Genomic DNA, 27825 nt, shown 5'->3' on the forward strand with positions numbered 1-27825 from the left:
TCAGTGTGTAATTGACACATGTGTCATATAGCTACAGATGTACTTTGAAATATATCTTTATTGATAATCAATACAATGTCAAATTCTAACATTTTGTACTTTAGGATCAACAAATTTAGAAACAAGTATGTGGGTTATTTTTCCTGTTGAATACGTCTTTCAGTTTCAATGTTTCATATAGTCAACAAAATCAGAGATGACAACAACAAATATTTTGATTAACTCAAGCAGTGTTAATTTGTTGTCTGGTGTTGTCACTTCATATTCAAAGGCGTAACGCATGATCGTTCCCAAAGTCAAAAATATCCCCTATTTTGTGGAGTTTCAAGAACATTTTCAGCATTTGTTACCCCTATTTTACACAAAAATGGGTACAAATTAGCCTTAAAAATACCCCTATTTTTTGCATTTCAAGTACACTTTTACAAAAGCACCCTTTTTAACATTTCACACATAAAAAAAACGCCTGTTCGATTCGGTTTTTTTTTTTTTCGAGGAGGTCAGGCACCATTTAGAAGGAATTTCAAAGAGTTTGTGGGTACCCAGTTTCTTGTGGCTCCACAGGCCGGACGAGTCATTAATAAAGCTGACGAAAAAAGTCCCATGGAATCAGCGACCAAACTGGGTAAGTCCCCAGTGACGTAATATGTGTAAACAAAGCCCGGAAACAAACCCGAGTGATTTTATGTTCATGAACATAGTTTTAAAATAACCCCTATTTTAGCGAAATTGATCGATCATGTGTACACATTTTAAGGTGGTACTACACCCATTGATAAATTTGTGAAATTTTTTGGATTTTTCCCAAAAAATAATAACACACTGGTAACAAAAGTTTTGTATATTATAGGAGCAAGGAATCCAGTTACTGCACTGGAATTTCAGTGACTCAAGACAAGCGATACGTTATTTTACTATAGAAAAGAGGTACCGCTAGAATGTACCTCATTTCTTAACATTTTAATGAACCACTTGTCTTGAATCACTGAAATTTCAGTGAATTGGATTCATTGCCCCTATAATATATATAACTTTGTTACCAGTGTGTAGTTATTTTTGAGAAAATGCAAAATTAGTCACAAAGTTAATCAGGGGTGTAGTACTACCTAAGTGGTGACATCAGGATTTGTTGCCAACAGGTATCAATTATTATTTATACAAGTCTGTATCTCTAATAGCAATAAATGTTATTCATGGAAAGTACCTACTAGCTACAGAATATTGGTGAATAATAAAGCGGAAATGTGTGCATAGCTAGCGCAGGTGTCAATGAGGACACTGACCCACCTATGTCATAGTTACAGATTTATAAGATATTAGGCTACACTGTGAATAAACCAATAAAAGCCTTTCAGTAAGCAATTTTTAATACTATTATGAGAATACTAATACTGTTTATGAACAGAAAGCACAATAAAGTGTTTCCAGCAGGCTTGTAGGGGTGAAGTCCAAAAATGACCATTTCATATCATATGTCCACTGTTAACTACTGATGATATAGTTTGTTTGGCAATTTGTTACAACTTTTCCTCAAAATACCAAAGTCCACCATAGAAAATACTGGAATTAGTCATTAGAATTACCGGGATTCGAACCTCGGACCCCTCACATGCCACGCAGAAGATCACCGACCTGTATCCACTGGGGTTTTGCTGGCACAGCCAGCGCTTCTGTGTGTATATAAGACTGGAATTAGTCATTAGAATTACCGGGATTCGAACCTCGGACCCCTCGCATGCCACACAGAGAAGATCACCGACCTTCGGCTGATGGCGTCATGGCATCATTTGGAATGCTTGCATGTTCCAGGTTTTCATAGTGAGTTTCAGTTGGGTTAGGGTTAAGAAGGCGTAAATCTAGGAAAAACATGTTAACTGAACCTAACCAGCCCATGGTTTTCTGGCTATCGGAAGGGGAAGAAGAAACATAAAAGAAGGCAAGATGAATAAAGAAGTCACTTGGTACCCCCGTGATCCAAACCTCGGACCCCTCGCATGCCACGCAGAAGATCATCGACTTTTGGCCGTGGGGGTTTTGCTGACCCGGTTAGCGATTCCATGGGTATATATGACTTGGGCTGATGGTGTCATGGCATCATATGGAATGCATGCATGTGCAGTGCTTTTCATTGTGAGCTTTAGTGAGTTTCAGTCAGGTTAGGGTTAAGGTGATATGCTTTAGGTGACACACCCTTTAAAGTTTGTATGGTATGTGTTTTCTTTTGCTGTTAAATTTGATCATTTCCATTCAAAAAACATAATGTGGACATTGGTAGGTAAGTTCCTGATGCACACAATTTATATTAATTCTTGTGTATTTGTTTCTTTCTATCTTGTTTCAGTGTGATTCACAAGAAATTATAGGATTCTATGGTGCCTTTTTCACAGAAAACAGAATATCAATATGCACAGAGTTCATGGATGGTAAGCTTACTTCTATTACCGTACTGACGCCGAGTATAGTCCCACCTTCGAGTAAAGTCCCACCCCCAAATTTTCGAAAAATTTCAGAAATTAAAATTCAATGCATTTTGAAATCATTAATAGACTATGACATGAATACAAATTATCAATTTTCATATTAAAAATACAAAATATCTTGAAATTTTTTTTTTTTTTTTTTTTTTTTTTTTTTTTTTTTTTAGGTCAACCATGAATGATCCTAGCATTTAGGTCTAGGTCTAGGGACACTACCAAACCGAAAAAATAAAAAACTTAAAAATTTTTTATTTATTTATTTATTTTTTTTTGAAATTGAGTATAGTCCCACCCCCAATTTTGAAAAATGTTCACCCAAAAGCGGGTGGGACTATACTCACGTCAGTCGGTATATCCTTACCCTATAGTAAAACTGCTATTGTATTTTAAATCTTGGCGAGTCAGTGACATCATTGCATATTTTATTGGGCGCAGCTACAAATCATGATCGTTCAAAGCGTTGGTATACACAAACACGTTTAAAGACATAGATGTGCAAACAAAACAGGTGCTTCAAGAGTAAAAAGACTATAGAAAAAAAATATTCACCATGTTTTTGTAAATTAATACACTGACATTCAATCGGGAATCTACAAGTTTGTAATTAGGTCAAAGATCAAAAGGTCACAACACTCCAGAATCGTATCTGCTGGAGATACAAGATTCTTAAGGGTAAGGTTAAATATTTTGACAAGCAACTAGAGTTTCAAATTCAGTCACCAGACCTTCAACTTGGAATAAGTACCTGGAAAAATACCTTGTTATCTGTTCATATTTTTCAATATGTAATAGTTAATTTATGTCTTTCATATGGCTGTAAATTATTTGATATTTTATTATAAAGAAACACCATTTATTCTCGCTCTAAAAGGATGGATTATATAGATGTGATTTCATCTGATAGTGAATTTGCATCAAAAATTAATCCATCTTTGTCATATTTTCCATTGTGAGTGAATCTCAAGATGAAAGGGGATAATAAAATGTCAGAATATTTATCATTATGAACATTTTGGTGTGATTTCTGCTTGTAATTCCTTTTTGTCTAAATGTCAATATTTTTTATGAGTTCAAAGACATCGTAAGTAAACCATTCCCTGGATTTGTATGAAAAATTAATGCTATAGAAAACAATAATTCACATTTTTAAAATTTAATAATCTGAATTAAAGTATTTACATCAAATTTGAGCTGAATCAAATAATTTTTTATTATACAACAATTTTGCGAAATGAGGATTATGTCTCTGCTCAAACTCTAAGCAGTTATACAGGCAGTGTGCCCGTTGACAAGCTGTGATAGATTGCATTGTACATTGTAAACTAACTTGTAGAAATGTGTCTTTGTTAGCGGTTAAAAAGAAGTGGCTAAATATTTGATAACAAGAAAGACCTGTCTGAGAAATTTCATGCAGACATGGAAATATTCAACTGATTATAAATTTCACTGGGGGAAAAGGGGAAGGTGTCTTTAGGCTCAGTACCTGCTGCATGTGGGGAATAATACTATGTATTATTCATATTAAGAGGGCCATATATGGCAAATTATATTTTGGTAATATATTTTGTATTTTTGTTGATATTTCCCAGTGAGTGCTGTCAAAAGTAGGGTAATCAGACTTTGCCCCACAGCTATACATTGTAGTAGTACTCAGAATTGTAGTTTGGTATTCGATCATTAACACATTTCCTAACTATTAATGAATGTTTTGATTAAGTTTGATATACATGTATATACATTGTTGGTAATGTTCAATATTGTATGTTTGTTGACAGGTGGCTCTTTGGAAATGTATAAATGTATACCAGAACAAATCTTAGGAAGAATAGCTGTGCCTGTAAGTAAATTGGAGATATGTGGGAACAAGGGAAGCTAAAAAGAAAGAAAAATAAGACAAATCTGATTAGGCCTTTGTGTACTCATATCTTCTACCGCTACTGAAATATTATGCTACCTGGGACAATAGTCTACAAAACAGAAATTGACAAATGAAGTAAATTCCCATAAGTGATGTGTATTGATGGTCTAACACTTTAGGGATAACATTGCATTTGAAAGGTATCGTAGGCAGTCATTTATGATTAATTGTACCTAGAGGCAGTGTTCAGTACATCACTAAAATTATACCTATGGAAGGAAAATGGAGACCAAGCAATGTGAATTACCTTGTGAAAATACCTGTTCACTCAAAAGTAGTAAAGAGAAAACTGGTTGTGGATAATGTTTGAGTTAATCATATATTTTGGAATGTAGCTAAGTAATTTTACTTTTTCTTTTTTCCTTTTTTTTTATATTTTCTTACAGGTTGTTAAAGGTCTTAATTACTTATGGAGTCTGAAAATTATGCACAGAGGTAAGTAAGATTCTAGTTGTAAATGGTGAAACTGGTAACAAGTGTCGGCAGGAAATATCATGATAAATAAATAAATGAATAAATGTTGGTGGTTTAATGTGCGCTACACCCAAGTACAAGCACACTTCAACAATTATTCCGCTGCCATTATGATATATCAGAATCATTTTCGCTTCAACAAGTCTGCAACTGATGCGTAGGCACTCTCGACCGACTTAGATTGTGATTACCCCCAGCAGCTCCCCATTTTACAGCTGGGTGGAGTAAAGCAATTGGGAATTAAGCCGTCTTGCCCAAGGCCATGGTGGGGCTCGAACCCCCAACCTTTTAATTATGATGGTTGTGCCCTAACCATTAGGCCACCAACAGTGCTAATTGACGTCTGGGGGAAATTCACAAAACAATTAAGATATCGGCTTCAAGGATAAACTTGACAAATGGTAATCTGTAAATTGTAATATAGTACGTGCAATTAGGGATCCTGGTTTCCAGGATCTGTGGTGCAATGCATAGATGTATTATAAATCAGACAATACAATAGAGTAAGACATTAGCATAGCAAATGGAATGCATTGATTGTTAACTTTTGTAGCTCATGTTTTTAGTTAAAACACAACAAGTAGGGGAACATTTACTATAATTATATTGACTAACAAATACTGTCTTTTGAATTAATTATCTTCCAAATTGAAACAAAATCTGAGCATAAACAATTTGTTGCACAATCTATATCTATGAATCAATAATAAATCACAGATCTGGGCAAAATGCAATCTCACTGCTTTAAAGATGTATGGAGACAATCTCCTCAGTGATATTGCTACCACTGCGGCTGCATCTAGCGTGGTAATAATCCAAACCTACCTGAAATCTTCTCCGAGATACAATCATCTAGCTTCCATGCATGCAAATTATTGCTATTTATATTAGCTTGTTTGCCTCTGGGTCATCCCCAACTAGCTCCTATCCAATTTAAAGGGAAACAGGGTTTGGTTTAATCTTCACCAACAACACTTCTTCCCGTAAGAAATTATCTAAATTAATTGAGTGTGTGAGGTGTTGATTTGGTGCAGATAATTGGTAGATTGAACACTTGCACATATTAAACTTGCTTCATTTGATTGGGTTCTCTTAAAGGAGCACATCATAGACCTACAATTCATAGTTTGAAATGTATGCCATTCAAATATTTTATTCAGAGCACTGTTGCATTTTTTATTTTTATATCACTTATTGTGAATACACTCTTAAGTGAAGAAAGTCAAATAATATAGTGCTTTGATATGAGTGCTTTTTAACAAGGAAAAGCTGAAAAACTAGTGACACAAATTATCAATAATTTATATTTATTTATCTACAAGCCAGTTGAATCTATTTGGTGATTCTTAAGCTTTTTTGGGGGGGGGGCTTGAAGACAAATGTGGCTAAAATAGGCTTATTTTGCAGGTTTGAGTGGAGCATTTGCCCCCATAGGCTCACCACTTGGTATATTTACATTTCTGATGAAGAAAAAACATTGATTCTGAAGAACACGATTTGAGTGATTAGTACGGAATAGTATTAACTGTGTTCCTGAGTATGCAAATGATGCTACTGTCTTAGTGGTGAAATAGTTGAACAAGACTCAGGAAACATAATTGTATTGATGTCTTTCTCCTTCTCCTCCCCATTGTATATATTTCTATGAACATGCTTCAAGAATGTAGCCTGCAGCTGAAGCTCGGCTGACTTGTTCCCAAAAAGAGTGTTGAAGTACTTGACTTAGCAGTCAAATCATATATACCTGACCAGTATTTAATTACTTGATGTCTTGTATAAACACTCTGAACCTGAAAAAGAGAATGCAATGTGATTTGTGCCTAAGTGCAGTGGTGTGATTAAAAACAAACGGTTACAACAAAAGCATGCTGTGATATGGATGCTCTACACTCTCCATACTGCAGATACTTCACCAATCACCATTCTATCGTGGCAATTCTATTATGTACAAAAAGTATAGATGCAAGATTCAGGAAATAATAATGGTATAAATTTCTGTAGCCTGCTAAAGTCTTTCCCCTCCGCATTGTTTATGTTTCTGCCAACATGCTCCTAATGTGACCCGGAGCAGAAGCTCAGCTGACTTGTTCCCTAACATACCCCATTGCACTAAATTGTAAAGAGTGTTGAAAGTACTTGACTTAGCAGTCAAATGATATATACCTGACCAGCATTTAATTACTTGATGTCTTGGATAAACACTCTGATACCTGAAAGAGAGAATGCAATGTGATTTGTGCCTAAGTGCAGTGGTGTGATTAAAAACAAAGTGTTACAAAACAAACATGCTGTGATATGGATACTCTCTATACAGCCTCATGGACACACAGCCATTCTATCTTGTGAGTTCACCCATTAACTCTTACAACAAAAACATGCTGTGATATGGATACTCTCCATACAGACACACAGCCATTCTATCTTGTGGGTTCACCCAACTCTTGATTGTCACTGCAGTATTATTATACTCGTATTTTGCATAAATAATAATTTCTCCAAATTGATGGAAGTGTTTCATTTTAAAGCTAGGGATTTTGTAAGAGATTATATGAAGTGTCACAAATTTCATTATAGGGAATTAATAGACAAGACTTGCCATGTCTGTTATAGGGGTGTTCATACAGTTCTTTAATTTCTTTTGAATGCAGATGGATTCACACTGGCAAAAGAATTTTATGCACAGTGATGCCTAAGAAAAAAAAACATACATTTTTTGAAATTGTTAGTCAAACCTGATTTTCATTCCCCAGAGAACACACTTTCCATGCAGAAAAAAAATGGAATTTGGGAAAGTGGGAATTCACAATTTTTTTCTGCGATAACAAAAATAAATTTTTACATTGAGTGTAGATGTTGTTATTTTGCTATTTTTTCTTCTTGTTCAATGAAAACACTAGAAACTACTTGATGGTATGATAAAGATCCATATCAAATCTTAGGATGGGTATACATGGGTCCAGATCAACCAGAATCCAAATTGTGTTGTATGCACATACCATAGCTCTACATCAATTGAATGAAACCCTTTAGCAGACTTGTCAAGTTCAACAGATAGCTGGTGGTAATACTGTAAGTTTGTGTAAGCAGGATCCAGGTAGACTAAGTAATTGCTCTCTGTTTTCTTATGTGTAATGAGTACATGCATGCATGGTTTCTCAGTCTAATGGGTTTGAAATTATTATAGCTTTTAAAATAAGCTATTGACCTTGATAAAGAGTTTTTAAGATAGGGTAGTATGTTGCATTCAGAACATTACACATAAGGCATGTTCTATTTTTCCATGATTTTTTTTGTGAGCCTTTATAAAAGAAGCTCTACACAGAAAAATATTGGATTTGAATGAATCGGGCAACACATTCATTTACCCCTATAATGGCTTTGGGCTCATCTGCGTCTCTGGCTCCATTCTATAAGGAATTAGCCATTTTGTTGATACACCTCTTCAAGAGGTGATATTTTGTGTGTCTCATCATGCCTCAGGCGCATAGCAAGGTGACAACAAATGGGGTAGCCAAAGGAGCGAAACATGTGACAATTGGCAAATTTTAAGCTAAAATTTTTTTTTAAATGGGGTTAATTTGCAAAAAGTGGAGCGACCATGGTCGCCACAGGGTCTCAATTCATATAATATTTCACTAAAAATATTCTGGGTTGGTACGCAAAGCATTAATTTCACCAGTTAATATATTTGCAAGTATGTCATTCACATATCTGATTGATTTATATTGTATATTTACATAGAGTATTCCCTATGTATTTATGAAAAAGGCAGCCAATCCCACCTTTGTTTCAAACCAATGTACCTTTTTTTTGAAAGATACTTGAATCTTTCATTCAGTTATTTTCATAACAGCAGTGGAAGACTAGATATGGCCATCCCTTGATGTTACAAACAAGATGAAACAAACAAATCTCTTGTCAGTCACAACTAGTGACAGGATATGAAGCGGGGACTAGCAACAAATCAATCATATGTATTCTAGGGAAATAAGTTGAATTGTTCATACTATTTGATGACAGAAACAATTTGTGATTGAAAATACTGATATCTTCACCATATAAGATTGATTCTGCTGATACTGGCATGAAAAGGGACACAGTTCATAGACCTATGCTGAAGCAAGTATGGGGTGTTCAACTAACATTTCTTAATGTGAAAGCTTTTGATATGACTATGAAAAGGCCATATTGCAAGGCTTATGAAACATTGCCAGCATCAATAACAAGCGTGTGATCACATAACACAATTGTCAGCGATATGTTTGCTTACAGGCAGATTTCTTGTATGCTATGTTTTTAATACCTCGCTTATAAAACTTGAGTAGCGGAGTCAGTCCTGAAAGTACACTTCCCTTAGATGCTGGTAGTGATTTTGGTTGTAGGCAAGTTTGGGTTTTGTTTGAATCTGTATTTTGTGTAAAGTTGAATGTTTGCCTTCTAGAACTTGTCAAGTTTTATTGGCAGGGACTATAAAAAAACAGGGTAACACTGAGATAATGAAAGGGAACAAAGAACTGTGTGGCTGAAGGAAATGTCACCAGATTGGCTCCAAAATCTAGCTCAATCCTGTGTATGCAGAAAGAAATAGCTTTAACATTTTGAATTTAGCACAATGGATAGCTTTGCCTATAATATTATTGGTTACCCCTGCATGTTTTCCTTTCTTTTGTTAACCCTTCGCACACATACACCCATAGTGTTTCAAATATATATCTAATAGCACATCATGATTACACCATTGACCAAGTTCAATTTATTAGTTATCTTTAACAGTATTTAGTATGTTCAATTCCATCTAAGCAAGTACATTTGCATAGTTGCCTAGAAAAGCAAAATAATCAGAAAATATTAGAAAATTGGATAAAATATTGTCCTGGCAGTATCAAAACATAATACAGTTTTAGTTGTATCAAGAGGTATGTAAGGGGTAGTAGGAAAAATAGAGAATCCAAGAGTCTCTTTACAATTTCAGAAAATAATATTATTTTAGGAATAGAGCTTAAGGTTTTGCAACAACAATATGTATAGAGGGTAGTGTTAGCCTTTATGTTGTGTTATTTGCGTTGACATATTTATACAACCCGCTAAATATGGACACAACTTTGCCTTAAACCATGTTGCCAGATCTTGTCAACTTGGATATAACAAGCAAAGTGTGATTTTATTAAAGCCTTAACAACAACAATAAAAATAAGTGAACTTAAAATCTGGTCATCATGGTTCATATTCTTCCATGATGTTATGAATTTTGCAGTAATATGAAATAAAGATAAGAAGAACTTATTGAATGAATATTTTAAAAAACAGAGACAAAATTTGAATGAATTGAATGAATATGCTGGATTTTAAAAAGTAGCCCATTTAAACAAAGTGTCACAGAAAGTGGCCCAAAATGCCTTGCTAGCTTAAACAAGAATTTTGCAAAAGAGGATATTCATATAGTTTTAATGTTAAGTTTTTTTTTTCATTCATTCATTCATTTTTGTAACTTGTTTGCTTATGTTGCATTAGTAACTCCTTTTTGTTGAGCTAAGTACCAGATAATATCAAATTTGGGCAAGTGTAGAATGAAAAACTAACCAAACTGGTCAATGCTGTGTTTTTGTAACTTTCATGAAATAGTTAATAATGATGTATAAATATGTGGATTTATAACAAAGCAAACTTTTTTAACACACCACTATTTTGCAGCAATTGACTTTCATTGGTCTATCATTAAACATAATTTCTATATTTCAGGCAAATAAACTCTAGGAATTACATTTAACAAATTGAGAGTCTCCCACAACTTGGTAAAATAAAACTAGTCACTGTTGTTTTATGAAGAAAAAATGTGCAATTTCTGTTTAAATAATCAGCATCAGCGTAAGTCATAAGCCTATTTTCATGTAACTTATGATTCAACATGTTAACAACACTCTGCTGTCACAGAAAGATTTTTGGATATTTGAACACATTATAACTACTCAACAATGTAATTATTTTGTCTATTACAGATGTAAAGCCATCCAATATTTTAGTTAACACCCAGGGGGAAGTGAAGTTATGTGATTTTGGGGTCAGTGCTCAACTTGTTAACTCCATCACTAAGACATATGTAGGAACCAATGCATATATGGCAGTAAGTATGATTGCTTGTTTGGCTGTTTATTTTCTTATTTTTCAAAAAAAAATTGGGCAAAATATAATTGTTTTTAGCAAAATCAAAAGTATTTGATCAGATTATTATGATATTTTCTCTATTAAATGCTCTAGAGTGCGGAAGCATATTAGTGCCAAAAAAAAAAAAAAAAAAAATTAGAAATATTATTGCGAATATTACGCAATAATTATGCGAATATTAGCAATGTTATTGCGAATATTCGCAATGTTATTGAATATTACGCAATAATTATGCGAATATTCGCAATGTTATTGCGAATATTAGCAATGTTATTGCGAATATTACAATGTTATTGTAATATATTATTAATAATATTGCGAATATTCGCAATGTTATTGCGAATATTACGCAATGTTATTGCGAATATTCGCAATAATTATTGCGAATATTATTCGCAATAATTATGCGAATATTCGCAATAATTATTGAGTATAAAACTATCGACAGTAGATAGCTGGTGCAAAGTGTGAACATACCACTATCTAGAGTAGATAGTGTGTGAGTAAAAACCTTTCTAAAGTAGATAGCAAAGTATGAATAAAACTATCAACAGTAGATATCAGGTTATAAGTATGACAGTAGGCCTATATATAGCAGATATCAGTGTGTGGGAATAAAAGTATCTTCAGTAGATAGTAGGTGTGATTATAAAACTATCTAGAGTAGATAGCAAAGTGTGAGTATAAAAGTATATTCAGAAGATAGCAGGGTATGAGTGTAAAAGCGAGCTAAAGTAGATCAGAGGTGTGCGTATAAAAGAATCTTAAGTAGATGACAAGGTGTCTGTGTAAATATATCTACAGTAGACAGCAAAGCATGAGTATAAAAATATGTAGAGTAGATAGCAGGGTGTGAGTACAAAAGCGTTCTAAAGTAGATTTCAAAGGGTGAATAAAACTCCCAACAAGTAAAAATCGGGGTGTGAGTATTTATAGTAGATATTAGAGATTGAGAATAAAAAGTATCTTCAGTAGTTGGCTGTGAGTATAAAAGTATCTTCAGTAGATTAGAGGGCGTAATTATAAAACTATCTAGAGTAGATAGCAAAGTTTGAGTATAAATGTATCTTCAGTAGATAGCAGGGTATGAGTGTAAAACGAGCTAAAGTAGATGACAGGGTATGCGTATTAAAGAATCTGATGTAGATGACATATCTAGAGTAGATATCAGGGTATGAGAATAAAAGTATCTTCAGTAGATTGCAACATGCAAGTATAAAACTATCTTCAGTAGGTAATAAAGTGTGAGTATCAAACTATCTATAAAGTTATAGAACCGTGGCGCCGAAGCATGAAACACCGATTGCATTAATAAGTAGGCCTACATAATCAAACTGGTGGTGTGATTATTGCGAATATTACGCAATAATTATGCGAATATTACGCAATGTTATTGCGAATATTCGCAATGTTATTGCGAATATTACATATTATTGCGAATATTCGCAATGTTATTGCGAATATTCGCAATAATTATTGCGAATATTAGCAATATTATTGCGTATTATATTATGCTGCGAATATTACATATTATGCGAATATTACAAATGTTATTGCGAATATTACGCATATGTATGAATGTTACATTCGCAATATTGCGAATATTATTGTTATGAATATTCGCAATAATTATTGCGAATATTCGCAATAATTATTGCGAATATTCGCAATAATTATTGAGTATAAAACTATCGACAGTAGATAGCTGGTGCAAAGTGTGAACATACCACTATCTAGAGTAGATAGTGTGTGAGTAAAAACCTTTCTAAAGTAGATAGCAAAGTATGAATAAAACTATCAACAGTAGATATCAGGTTATAAGTATGACAGTAGGCCTATATATAGCAGATATCAGTGTGTGGGAATAAAAGTATCTTCAGTAGATAGTAGGTGTGATTATAAAACTATCTAGAGTAGATAGCAAAGTGTGAGTATAAAAGTATATTCAGAAGATAGCAGGGTATGAGTGTAAAAGCGAGCTAAAGTAGATCGCCCAGAGGGTATGCGTATAAAAGAATCTTAAGTAGATGACAAGGTGTCTGTGTAAATATATCTACAGTAGACAGCAAAGCATGAGTATAAAAATATGTAGAGTAGATAGCAGGGTGTGAGTACAAAAGCGTTCTAAAGTAGATTTCAAAGGGTGAATAAAACTCCCAACAAGTAAAAAATCGGGTGTGAGTATTTATAGTAGATATTAGAGTTTGAGAATAAAAGTATCTTCAGTAGTTGGCTGTGAGTATAAAAGTATCTTCAGTAGATTAGAGGCGTAATTATAAAACTATCTAGAGTAGATAGCAAAGTTTGAGTATAAATGTATCTTCAGTAGATAGCAGGGTATGAGTGTAAAACGAGCTAAAGTAGATGACAGGGTATGCGTGTTAAAGAATCTGATGTAGATGACATATCTAGAGTAGATATCAGGGTATGAGAATAAAAGTATCTTCAGTAGATTGCAACATGCAAGTATAAAACTATCTTCAGTAGGTAATAAAGTGTGAGTATCAAACTATCTATAAAGTTATAGAACCGTGGCGTTGAAGCATGAAACACCGATTGCATTAATAAGTAGGCCTACATAATCAAACTGGTGGTGTGATTATTGCGAATATTCGCAATAATTATTGCGAATATTCGCAATAATTATTGCGAATATTCGCAATAATTATTGCGAATATTCGCAATAATATTGCGAATATTCGCAATGTTATTGCGAATATTCGCAATGTTATTATGCGAATATTACGCAATATTATTGCGAATATTACGCAATGTTATTGCGAATATTCGCAATGTTATTGCGAATATTCGCAATGTTCGCAATAATTATTGCGAATATTACATATTATTATTATGAATATTCGCAATAATTATTGCGAATTCGCAATAATTATTGCGAATATTCGCAATAATTATTGAGTATAAAACTATCGACAGTAGATAGCTGGTGCAAAGTGTGAACATACCACTATCTAGAGTAGATAGTGTGTGAGTAAAAACCTTTCTAAAGTAGATAGCAAAGTATGAATAAAACTATCAACAGTAGATATCAGGTTATAAGTATGACAGTAGGCCTATATATAGCAGATATCAGTGTGTGGGAATAAAAGTATCTTCAGTAGATAGTAGGTGTGATTATAAAACTATCTAGAGTAGATAGCAAAGTGTGAGTATAAAAGTATATTCAGAAGATAGCAGGGTATGAGTGTAAAACGAGCTAGAGTAGATGGCAGGGTGTGCGTATAAAAGAATCTTAAGTAGATGACAAGGTGTCTGTGTAAATATATCTACAGTAGACAGCAAAGCATGAGTATAAAAATAAGTAGAGTAGATAGCAGGGTGTGAGTACAAAACGTTCTAAAGTAGATTTCAAAGGGTGAATAAAACTCCCAACAAGTAAAAATCGGGGTGTGAGTATTTATAGTAGATATTAGAGTTTGAGAATAAAAGTATCTTCAGTAGTTGCTTGTGAGTATAAAAGTATCTTCAGTAGATTAGAGGCGTAATTATAAAACTATCTAGAGTAGATAGCAAAGTTTGAGTATAAATGTATCTTCAGTAGATAGCAGGGTATGAGTGTAAAACGAGCTAAAGTAGATGACAGGGTATGCGTATTAAAGAATCTGATGTAGATGACATATCTATAGAGTAGATATCAGGGTATGAGAATAAAAGTATCTTCAGTAGATTGCAACATGCAAGTATAAAACTATCTTCAGTAGGTAATAAAGTGTGAGTATCAAACTATCTATAAAGTTATAGAACCGTGACGCCGCAGCATGAAACACCGATTGCATTAATAAGTAGGCCTACATAATCAAACTGGTGGTGTGATTATTGCGAATATTCGCAATAATTATTATGAATATTCGCAATATTATTGCGAATATTCGCAATAATTATTGCGAATATTCGCAATGTTATTGCGAATATTAGCAATGTTATTGCGAATATTCGCAATAATTATTGCGAATATTCGCAATATTATTGCGAATATTCGCAATGTTATTGCGAATATTCGCAATGTTATTGCAAATATTACAATAATTATTGCGAATATTCGCACATAATTATTGAGTATAAAAACTATCGACAGTAGATAGCTGGTGCAAAGTGTGAACATACCACTATCTAGAGTAGATAGTGTGTGAGTAAAAACCTTTCTAAAGTAGATAGCAAAGTATGAATAAAACTATCAACAGTAGATATCAGGTTATAAGTATGACAGTAGGCCTATATATAGCAGATATCAGTGTGTGGGAATAAAAGTATCTTCAGTAGATAGTAGGTGTGATTATAAAACTATCTAGAGTAGATAGCAAAGTGTGAGTATAAAAGTATATTCAGAAGATAGCAGGGTATGAGAGTAAAACGAGCTAAAGTAGATGGAAGGGTGTGCGTATAAAAGAATCTTAAGTAGATGACAAGGTGTCTGTGTAAATATATCTACAGTAGACAGCAAAGCATGAGTATAAAAATATGTAGAGTAGATAGCAGGGTGTGAGGACAAAGCGTTCTAAAGTAGATTTCAAAGGGTGAATAAAACTCCCAACAAGTAAAAAATCGGGTGTGAGTATTTATAGTAGATATTAGAGTTTGAGAATAAAAGTATCTTCAGTAGTTGGCTGTGAGTATAAAAGTATCTTCAGTAGATTAGAGGGCGTAATTATAAAACTATCTAGAGTAGATAGCAAAGTTTGAGTATAAATGTATCTTCAGTAGATAGCAGGGTATGAGTGTAAAACGAGCTAAAGTAGATGACAGGGTATGCGTATTAAAGAATCTGATGTAGATGACATATCTAGAGTAGATATCAGGGTTTGAGAATAAAAGTATCTTCAGTAGATTGCAACATGCAAGTATAAAACATCTTCAGTAGGTAATAAAGTGTGAGTATCAAACTATCTATAAAGTTATAGAACCGTGACGCCTTGAAGCATGAAACACCGATTGCATTAATAAGTAGGCCTACATAATCAAACTGGTGGTGTGATTATTGCGAATATTCGCATATAATTATTGCGAATATTACGCAATGTTATTGCGAATATTACAATAATTATTATGAATATTCGCGAATATTCGCAATAATTATTGAGTATAAAACTATCGACAGTAGATAGCTGGTGCAAAAGTGTGAACATAAAACTATATACAGTAGATAGTGTGTGAGTAAAAACCTTTCTAAAGTAGATAGCAAAGTGTGAATAAAACTATCAACAGTAGATATCAGGTTATGAGTATGATAGTAGGCCTATATATAGCAGATATCAGTGTGTGGGAATAAAAGTATCTTCAGTAGATATGAGGGTGCGATTATAAAATTATCTAGAGTAGATAGCAAAGTGTGAGTATAAAAGTATATTCAGAAGATAGCAGGGTATGAGTGTAAAACGAGCTTAAGTAGATGCATGGCAGGGTGTGCGTATATAAAAGAATCTTAAGTAGATGACAAGGTGTTAGTGTAAATATATCTACAGTAGACAGCAAAGCGTGCGTATAAAAATATGTAGAGAAGATAGCAGGGTATGAGTACAAAAAATTCTAAAGTAGATTTAAAAGGGCGAATAAAAACTACCAACAAGTAAAAATCGGTGTGTGAGTATTTATAGTAGATATTAGAGTTTGAAAATAAAAGTATCTTCAGTAGATAGCAGGCTGTGAGTATAAGCGAAGTTTAAATAAAACTATCAACCGTATGAAAGTATCTATAGTAGGCCTAGATATCAGAGTGTGAGATTAAATTAGGCTATCTTCAGTAGATATCAGTGTATGATAATACAATTATCTACAGTAGATAGCAAAGTGTGAGTATAAACTATCTCCAGTGGATAGCAGGCTTGTGAGAGTAAAACTTCCAAAGTAGATAGTAAAGAGTGAATAAAGACTATCAACAGCAGATATCAGGGTGTGAGTATGAAAACCATTTTCAGTAGATACCAGGGTGTAACTACAAAAATGTCTTCAGTAGATAGCAAAGTGAGAGTATAAAATTATAGATAGTGTGGTCTGAGTAAATCAGATAGCAGGATGTTAATAAAAATAATCTACAGTAGATATCAGGGTGAAGTATAAAAAGTAATAACTATAAATTTATCTACATCAGATAGCAGGATGTGAAAGACAAAAAGAAAGATAACGAGAAAGCACTGTTGTGTTTAGGCAAACACGAATATAATATCCGTTATCTCCCCCCCCTTGCCCTGCCTTCAAACAAAAACTTGATTACCACGATGTGGAAGCCCTTGTTATAAGCTTTCATTTCTTATATCTCAAGGTCATAGCACCTCAAATAAAAAAAGCGCCCAATTGGGCGCCAAGAAAGAAAAAGCAAAATGCGTACACATTCCCCTTTTAAGGAATTTTATATAAGTTTTATATCAAGGCGTCACGTTCTAAGCCTTTATCTTTGCTAATATAGATAGCTACCAGTACTACACTGTGTCAATAGGTCTAACGTATTTACCTAGGTGGGTTTACACCCACCTAGGTATTCTTTTTTAGTCCATTCCTTCCGCTGGCAACAGAGACTCAGAGAGGGTTAAAGTATGAAACCCAAGTTGATGTCATGGAAAATTGTTTTGCCTTTGTTTACTAGAGGCTGTTCCTCTGTGGTAATAGTGTGTGTTAGAACCTGTGAGGGTTAATATTGTGGGCAGTCTCCGTGGGACTTGCAAAGAAAGTTTAGTAAAACCATAAATAACTGATGGCACCTCTGGGATAGCTGCTATGAGGAAAGTGGAATTTGTTTTGTAATTCTTTAACATGTCTAACATCTGATGTTTGTTTGCAGCAGCTATTATCATGATGATGCTCAAATTGTTGAGCCGATTCAAGTGATTTAATGCTTGTGGGTGACAGTTTGGAATTATGTGCTGTGGTCCAGCTTTCTGAAAATAAGGACAAAATAACTTGTTGCAAGTATTTGTTCTTTGCTGTAGCTACTTCAATAGCTTTTCAGTCAGTGCCCCAAACATTTGTAGATTGGTTTTTGATTTGGTTTCTAAAATTTAAAGATGTCTTTTCCAAAATTGCACATATTTGCTAACAAATCATGGCTTTGCAGCAATTGCAGGCATACTTGTAGTATGTCTTTTTGAATTTGTACTCATTTTGTGGGACAGGGACAAATAGCATAATTTTGAGGTTTACTAAATACTTGCTAGCCCAGCCAGGGTACAATGACATGAACGATCTAGACCCAGGGTCTTTGATGTGAAAATAATGGCATATCCAGTGGAGTAGTTTTCACTTGGAAAATGTGTTTATACCCTCTATATCACTGAATCATGAAAAAAAATAATAATACAAATTCATGTTGGCCTATACAAAATGTCCCAATTGAAAAATCGTGTACAGATAGGCCTAATACTGATATCAGAGACATGGCACACTAATTACCTAGGTGGGTTTACACAAACCTAGGTATTAGAATCAGTCGTGTTGTACTTCCGCTGGCAACAGAGACTCACCTATCATGGCCCAGTTCTTGAACCCCAATATATTTGTATATTCATTGAATAACCTTTGACAAATTTGGGTACAAAAAACTCATACTCTGTAACAAATTCAAAATGCTATGTCACTTGCACATATAATCATGGAAGTATACTATATAGTGAGCATGGTCAGAACAGAGATCAAAAGTAGAATCAGACTTGCAGCTGGAAGTTGATTCCCAATTGGGTAATGAAACCACAGCTTGCTGCAACCCAGTCACAACTCTAATTTCACTGACCTCCAAGCAGGTGATGTCAGCCACTTACTCCGATTTCACCATTCAGAAGTTCACTGGCGGTTGTCATGGTTGTTGTGGATATTATAATAATGTGCAGATGATGAGCATTGATCATGTTGATTACCTAGCTGGGGATTTACAACCCCCCCCCCGACCGAGCTAGGTACTGTTTTGCTATTCGATCTTTCTTACCTATCTGGGGGGTTTACAACCCCGAGCTAGGTACTGTTTTGCTATCCAATCTTTCTTTTTTCTTCTTCTTTCTGACAATAACTTCAAATTGCTTCTCCTCCTACATGTAATTGAGGTCAATGGTCATTAAGAGGGCATTTCCGGTATTTAACCAAATACCTTCAAACTGCTTCTTCTGTCACATATTATATATAGTACAATGATGTCATTTGCATGCATCGGCTATACCACACGCCTATAACTTGCATACAGAATTGGGGTCAAAGGTCATTAAGGGGGTAAAATCTACAATTGTATTATCTGGATATCTGTAAGGGGTATGGGGCTCAAAGTCGGTGACGACAAATCTCATGACCAGGGGAACGTTTTGCAGGGGTCAGGGCAAAGGTCATGCAGATGTGAAATTTTAGAAATGCATTTCCTGTACATCTGTAAGGAGTACGGCGCTCAAACTTGGTGACAACAAACTTAATGATCAGGGGAACATTTTGGGTCAAAGGTTATCTGGGGTTAAATCTTAGAATTCACTTTCTGGATACCTGCAAGGGGTATGGGGCTCAAATTCAGTGACAACAAATCTCATGATCAGGGAACATTTTGCAGGGGTCAGGTCAAAGGTCGTATAGAGGTCAAATCTTAAAATGTCTTTTCTGGACATCTGTAAGGGGTACGGGACTCAAACTCGGTGACAACAAACTTGATGACCACGGAAACATTTTTGAACATTTTGCAGGGGTCAGGTCAAAGGTCATCTGGGTCAAATTTTAAAATTGCATTTTCTGGACATCCGTAAGGAGAAAGGGACTCAAACTCGGCGACAACAAACAACATGACCAGGGGAAAATTTTTGGAAAATTTTGCAGGGGTCAGATACCTCCACAACACCAACACGCCCCACCTAGGTTTGTGGTCTATGACCATCATTTGCCTCTAGTTGCTCTTGACGTACGTTCCAATCCGTTATCATTGCAAATAAAGGTAGCTACCAAAATGCCATCTTTTGCACTGCACTGTGTTAATAGGTCAGACGTATTTGCTATTGACGTACGTTCCAATCCGTTATCATTGCAAATACAGGTAGCTACCAAAATACCATCTTTTGCACTACACTGCGCCCGACACTGCGTTCATAGGTCGAACGTATTTACTAATGACGTACGCTCCAATCCGTTATCATTGCACATACAGGTAGCTAGCCAAATGCCACCTTTTGCACTACACTGTGTAAATAGGTCGAACGTTTTTTGCCTTTTAAAGCCTGTGAACTTTGACCTCTGGGGTTGCGTCTACCATAGGATACATCTGGGGCCATGGGGCAACATTTTACCCAGTATGAACCCTGAGGGCGCTGTAGTTCTTGAGCTAGAGCTGTTTGAAATTTCACCCATATTGGTCCCTGTAGCCCATGACCTTTAACCTCTGGGGTCGGGGCTACCCCAGGAAATTTCTAGGGGTCATGGGTCATCATTATACCACGTATGGACCCCAAGCCTACTTTAGATCTTGAGAAAAGCTATTGAAATATTTGCAAAATCATTGCGAATATTCGCAAAGTTATTGCGAATATTAGCATATAACATTATGAATATTAAATAATTATTGCGAATATTCGCATAATAATTATTACGTAATATTACAATAATGTATGGGTGGCCGATAGTAACAAAACACGCCTAAAATTATATCGCTTAACCATGTACGTCCAAGATTGCATCTTGGGCGTCCAAGAATTTCATGGCAGACATAAATCGACGAATCACGGGGTCAGAAATCTACTGTAGATAGTTTTATACTCACACTTTGCTATCTACTGTAGATTCTTTTATACTCACACCATGCAATCTACTGTAGCTCCTTTATACTCACACCCGCTATCTATAATGTTATACTCACACTTTCCGATCTACTGAAGTTACTTTTGTAGTAACACTCTGGTATCTACACCTGATATCTACAGTAGATAGTTTTTATTCGCATCCTGCTATCTATTGTAGATAGTTTTATACTCACTTAAGCAGAGATTGAATAAAAACTTCATCAGTAGATATCAGGGTGTGAGTATGATAGTATCTATAGTTCTATAGTAGATATCAGAGTGCGAGAATAAAAGTATCTTCAGTTGAAAGCAGGGCGTAATTATAAAACTATCTACAGTAGATCAAAAAGTGTGAGTATCAAACTATTTGCTATTGACGTACGTTCAAATCCGTTATCATTGCAAATACAGTAGCTACCAAAATGCCATCTTTTGCACTACACTGCGTTAATAGGTTCAACGTATTTGTTATTGACGTACGTTCAAATCCGTTATCATTGCAAATAAGGGTAGCTACCAAAATGCCATCTTTTGCACTACACTGCGTTAATAGGTTGAACGTGTTTACTATTGGCGTCGTTCCAATCCGTTATCATTGCAAATACAGGTACTACCCAATTGCCATCTTTTGCACTACACTGTGTAAATAGGTTGAACGTTTTTTGCTTTTAAAGCCTGTGAACTTTTACCTCTGGGGTTGCGGCTACCATAGGATACATCTAGGGCCATGGGCCAATATTTTATCAAGTATGAACCCTGAAGAAAAAGAAGAAAGAAAATTACGCATATCACCTATATTGGTGTCACATTTAAGTAGGGTGGTGTGTAATCAGGCAATAATAGGAGAGAGAGAGCACTATTAGGCCTACAGGGTGGCACATACAAGGAGGGCGGCTTATGGGGCGACATACAAAGGGTGCACTGACTCCAGAGCGACTCAGTTCTTCAAAACTTACCCTTTCTGCAAGTTGAAGGTCAGATGAAGACATCCATTGTAGAAATTATATATGGAGTCCAGCATTTTTCCCAGAAAAATGCCGACTAGATCACCCTATAGCCCATGCAGCCTACGCCACCTTACGAATAGCTTGGTGTTTCTGAAATGTAACACATTTTGAAAGTTTAGTCAAGGCCTAAATGAGGATTAAATATGAATCAGGGCCTAATAGTTGGGTTTAAGCCTTTTCTAATGTATTTAATTTAGTCGTTTTGGCACGATTCCTCGTTTGAAACACTGATTTTTCCTCCCAGGGTGTAGGAGACTTGTATTTACATGGTGTGCACTCACAAGAAGAGCGGTACAAGGAGGCTGGCTTGTGAAAAAAGCGCGTGTCAGTCACCCATAAAGGCGGCACATGGTAAATTTATAACCAAGAGAAAAGAGGGGATGGAAAAGTAAAACGAGCGATACAACTGTACCGTAATATGCCTACAGGGTGACCTATAACAAGGAGGGCGGCTTGTGACGGGCGGCACATACTAGGAAGGAAAAGATAGAACACACGTTTTAACTATGGGCCTGCACTACAAGGAGGGTGGCTTGTGGGGCAGCACACAGAAGTATGGGGGCTTTTAGGCGCACATACATGTACAAGGAAGGCGACTTGTAACAAGGAAAAAAGTAAGAGGTGAAGAGAAAAAACTTATCAGCCACCTATTTATAGGGCCGCACATGTTGGCTTGTAACCAAGAGAAAGGGGCGGTGGAAAAATACAACAGGCGTTATAAATATAGGTGAAAGCTGGTGAAGAAGGGCGGCCTGTGAGGCGGCACATACAAGGAGGGCGACTTGTAACCAGGACAAAAGTAGAGGGAGGAGGAGAGAAAACGCTTGTCAGTCGCATATCAATGGCGGCACGTTGTTTTTTAACCAGGAGAAAAGAGGGAGTGGAAAAGCGGTATATCACGCTGTGTTACTGCAATGGGCGTACGGTGTGAAACATAGAAGGAGGGTGGCTTGTGGGCGGCACTACATAAAAGGCCCTAAGGTGGCTTATGGGGCGGCACATACAAGGAAGATGGCTTATAACCAGTAATAAAGCAGATCATGAAGGAGAAAACCACATATGTGACCGTTACATAGCACGAATGAGCCGTAAATGTCCTCAATTGTATTCTGAGTTACAGTGTAAAATGGGCATGAAGGTCATATTCATAGGTATTTCAATTTGGTGCTACGTGTATCTCATTAAATGAGGTACACGTAGCACCAAATTGAGGTACCTATAAATACGACCTTCATGCCCATTTTACACTGGAACTCAGAATACAATTGAGGACATTTACGGCTCATTCGTGCTGTACGGTCACATATTATATATGATGGCTTTCAACTACAGCGCAGGGTACCGACGGGCGGAGTCTGCGAGCATCGGCAAACATTGCAAACAGTGTGGTTAACCGTGCAGGTGCATCTCATCGGAGGCCTATTTTCCCCAATTTCAATACGGCACACGTGCAGAAGCCATACAGTAGACGTATATTATCATAGTAGTTTCAAAGGTCAGGGTAGGTAGGCCTATATGGGTAACAGGTGTTGGGTAATTAGAGATAGTCCTGTCACGAGGACCACCTAACCCGAGTACCGGGAAATCTGGTTGTAGATAATTTTATACTCACAACCGTATATCTACTGTTAATAGTTTTTATTCACACTTTACTATCTACTTTAGAAGTTTGATACTCACATTCTGCTATCTACTGCAGATAGTTTTATAATCGCATCCTGCTTTCTACTGAAGATACTTTTATTTTCGCACTCTGATATCTACTATAGAACTATAGATACTTTCATACTCACACCTGATATCTACAGTGATAGTTTTTATTCACACTTTAATCTCTACTTAAGTGAGTATAAAACTATCTACAATAGATAGCAGGATGCGAATAAAAACTATCTACTGTAGATATCAGGTGTGAGTATAAAAACAATTTTCAGTAGATACCAGGGTGTTACTTCAAACGTAACTTCAGTAGATAGGAAAGTGTGAGTATAACAATTAACATTATAGATAGCGGGGTGTGAGTATAAAAGGAGCTACAGTAGATTGCATGGTGGGAGTATAAAAGAATCTACAGTAGATAGCAAAGTGTGAGTATAAAACTATCTACAGTAGATTTCTGACCCTGTGATTCGTCGATTTATGTCTGCCGCGAATTTTTGGACGTCCAAGATTGCATCTTGATCAGGCGTATAATTTTAGACGTGTTTTGTTGCTATCGGCCACCCATACATTATTGCGAATATTCGCAATAATTATTGCGAATATTCGCAATAATTATTGCGAATATTCGCAATAATTATTGCGAATATTCGCAATAATTATTGCGAATATTAGCAATGTTATTGCGAATATTCGCAATAACTTTGCACAATATCTAAAGTAGGCTCGGGGCCCATACTTGGCATAATGATGGCCCATGCCCCCTAGAAATTTCCTGGGGGAGCCCCCACGGCAGAGGTCAAAGGTCATGGGCTACAGGGACCAATATGTGTAAAATTTCAAACAGCTCTAGCTCAAGAACCACAGCGCCCTCAGGGTTCATACTTGGTAAAATGTTGGCCCATGGCCCCAGATGTATCCTATGGTAGCTGCAACCCCAGAGGTCAAAGTTCAAAGGCTTTAAAAAGGCAAAAACGTTCAACCTATTTACACAAAATAATACAAAAGGTGGCATTTGGCTAGCTACCTGTATTTGCAATGATAACGGATTGGAACGTGACGTCAATAGCAAATACGAGTCGACGTTGAACCTATTAACGCACTGTAGTGTAAAAGATGGCATTTTGGTAGCTACCTGTATTTGCAATGATGACGGATTTGAACGTACGTCAATAGCAAAAGACGTTCGACCTATTAACACAGTATAGTGCAAAAGACGGCATTTTGCATGTGAGTATAAAAGGAGCTACAGTAGATTGCATGGTGTGAGTATAAAAGAATCTACAGTAGATAGCAAAGTGTGAGCATAAAACTATCTACAGTAGATTTCCGACCCTGTCGCACTTTAATCTCTACTTAAGTGAGTATAAATTACAATAGATAGCAGGATGCTAAATAAAAAACTATCTACTGTAGATATCAGGTGTGAGTATAAAAACAATTTTCAGTAGATACCAGGGTGTTACTTCAAAAGTAACTTCAGTAGATAGGAAAGTGTGAGTATAACAATTAACATTATAGATAGCGGGGTGTGAGTATAAAAGGAGCTACAGTAGATTGCATGGTGGGAGTATAAAAGAATCTACAGTAGATAGCAAAATGTGAGTATAAAACTATCTACAGTAGATTTCTGACACTGTGATTCGCCGATTGATGTCTGCCGCGAAATTTTTGGACGTCCAAGATTGCATCTTGATCAGGCGTATAATTTTAGACGTGTTTTGTTGCTATCGGCCACCCATACATTATTGCGAATATTCGCAATAATTATTGCGAATATTAGCAATAATTATTGCGAATATTCGCAATGTTATTGCGAATATTCGCAATAATTATTGCGAATATTCGCAATGTTATTGCGAATATTCGCAATAACTTTGCACAATATCTAAAAAGTAGGCTCGGGGCCCATACTTGGTATAATGATGGCCCATGACCCTAGAAATTTCCTGGGGTAGACCCGACGGCAGAGGTCAAAGGTCATGGGCTACAGGGACCCATATGTGTAAAATTTCAAACAGCTCTAGCTCAAGAACCACAGCGCCCTCAGGGTTCATACTTGGTAAAATGTTGGCCCATGGCCCCAGATGTATCCTATGGTAGCTGCAACCCCAGAGGTCAAAGTTCAAAGGCTTTAAAAAGGCAAAAACGTTGAACCTATTTACACAGTGTAGTGCAAAAGGTGGCATTTGGCTAGCTACCTGTATTTGCAATGATAACGCATTGGAGCGTCGTCAATAGCAAATACGAGTCGTACGTTGAACCTATTAACGCACTGTAGTGTAAAAGATGGCATTTTGGTAGCTACCTGTATTTGCAATGATGACGGCTTTGAACGTACGTAAATAGCAAAGACGTTCGACCTATTAACACAGTATAGTGCAAAAGACGGCATTTTGCGTGAGTATAAAAGGAGCTACAGTAGATTGCATGGTGTGAGTATAAAAGAATCTACAGTAGATAGCAAAGTGTGAGCATAAAACTATCTACAGTAGATTTCCGACCCTGTCGCACTTTAATCTCTACTTAAGTGAGTATAAATTACAATAGATAGCAGGATGCGAATAAAAACTATCTACTGTAGATATCAGGTGTGAGTATAAAAACAATTTTCAGTAGATACCAGGGTGTTACTTCAAAAGTAACTTCAGTAGATAGGAAAGTGTGAGTATAACAATTAACATTATAGATAGCGGGTGTGAGTATAAAAGGAGCTACAGTAGATTGCATGGTGGGAGTATAAAAGAATCTACAGTAGATAGCAAAGTGTGAGTATAAAACTATCTACAGTAGATTTCTGACACTGTGATTCGTCGATTTATGTCTGCCGAAATTTTTGGACGTCCAAGATTGCATCTTGATCAGGCGTATAATTTTAGACGTGTTTTGTTGCTATCGGCCACCCATACATTATTGCGAATATTCGCATATAATTATTATGAATATTCGCAATAATTATTGCGAATATTCGCAATGTTATTGCGAATATTCGCAATGTTATTATGAATATTACACAATAATTATTATGAATATTCGCAATAACTTTGCACAATATCTAAAGTAGGCTCGGGGCCCATACTTGGTATAATGATGGCCCATGACCCCTAGAAATTTCCTGGGGTAGCCCCGGCGGCAGAGGTCAAAGGTCATGGGCTACAGGGACCAATATGTGTAAAATTTCAAACAGCTCTAGCTCAAGAACCACAGCGCCCTCAGGGTTCATACTTGGTAAAATGTTGGCCCATGGCCCCAGATGTATCCTATGGTAGCTGCAACCCCAGAGGTCAAAGTTCAAAGGCTTTAAAAGGCAAAAAAGCGTTCGACCTATTTACACAATGTAGTGCAAAAGGTGGCATTTGGCTAGCTACCTGTATTTGCAATGATAACGGATTGGAACGTACGTCAATAGCAAATACGAGTCGTACGTTGAACCTATTAACGCACTGTAGTGTAAAAGATGGCATTTTGGTAGCTACCTGTATTTGCAATGATGACGGATTTGAGCGTACGGCAATAGCAAAGACGTTCGACCTATTAACACAGTATAGTGCAAAAGACGGCATTTTGCGTGAGTATAAAAGGAGCTACAGTAGATTGCATGGTGTGAGTATAAAAGAATCTACAGTAGATAGCAAAGTGTGAGCATAAAACTATCTACAGTAGATTTCCGACCCTGTCGCACTTTAATCTCTACTTAAGTGAGTATAAATTACAATAGATAGCAGGATGCGAATAAAACTATCTACTGTAGATATCAGGTGTGAGTATAAAAACAATTTTCAGTAGATACCAGGGTGTTACTTCAAAAGTAACTTCAGTAGATAGGAAAGTGTGAGTATAACAATTAACATTATAGATAGCGGGGTGTGAGTATAAAAGGAGCTACAGTAGATTGCATGGTGGGAGTATAAAAGAATCTACAGTAGATAGCAAAGTGTGAGTATAAAACTATCTACAGTAGATTTCTGACACTGTGATTCGTCGATTTATGTCTGCCGCGAAATTTTTGGACGTCCAAGATTGCATCTTGATCAGGCGTATAATTTTAGGCGTGTTTTGTTGCTATCGGCCACCCATACATTATTGCGAATATTACATAATTATTGCGAATATTCGCAATAATTGTGCGAATATTACAATGTTATTGCGAATATTACGCAATGTTATTAGCGAATATTCGCAATGCGAATATTAGCAATGTTATTGCGATATTCGAAATAACTACCTTGCACAATATCTAAAGTAGGCTCGGGGCCCATACTTGGTATAATGATGGCCCATGACCCTAGAAATTTCCTGGGGTAGCCCCGACGGCAGAGGTCAAAGGTCATGGGCTACAGGGACCAATATGTGTAAAATTTCAAACAGCTCTAGCTCAAGAA

General features: G+C 36.0%; 1 protein-coding gene across 1 annotated transcript in view; it reads left to right on the forward strand.

The window, feature by feature from the left end:
- LOC140153311 (dual specificity mitogen-activated protein kinase kinase 5-like) overlaps positions 1–27825 on the forward strand; it is a 99776-nt gene that overhangs the window by 39288 nt on the left and 32663 nt on the right. Inside the window, exons 12-15 of the mRNA XM_072176037.1 lie at positions 2342–2423; positions 4253–4314; positions 4782–4830; positions 10866–10990. Coding sequence (XP_072032138.1) covers positions 2342–2423; positions 4253–4314; positions 4782–4830; positions 10866–10990 — 318 coding nt within the window. The remainder of the gene's footprint in view (positions 1–2341; positions 2424–4252; positions 4315–4781; positions 4831–10865; positions 10991–27825) is intronic.

Source organism: Amphiura filiformis, chromosome 5, assembly GCF_039555335.1.
Source record: "Amphiura filiformis chromosome 5, Afil_fr2py, whole genome shotgun sequence".
Lineage (NCBI taxonomy): Eukaryota > Metazoa > Echinodermata > Ophiuroidea > Amphilepidida > Amphiuridae > Amphiura > Amphiura filiformis.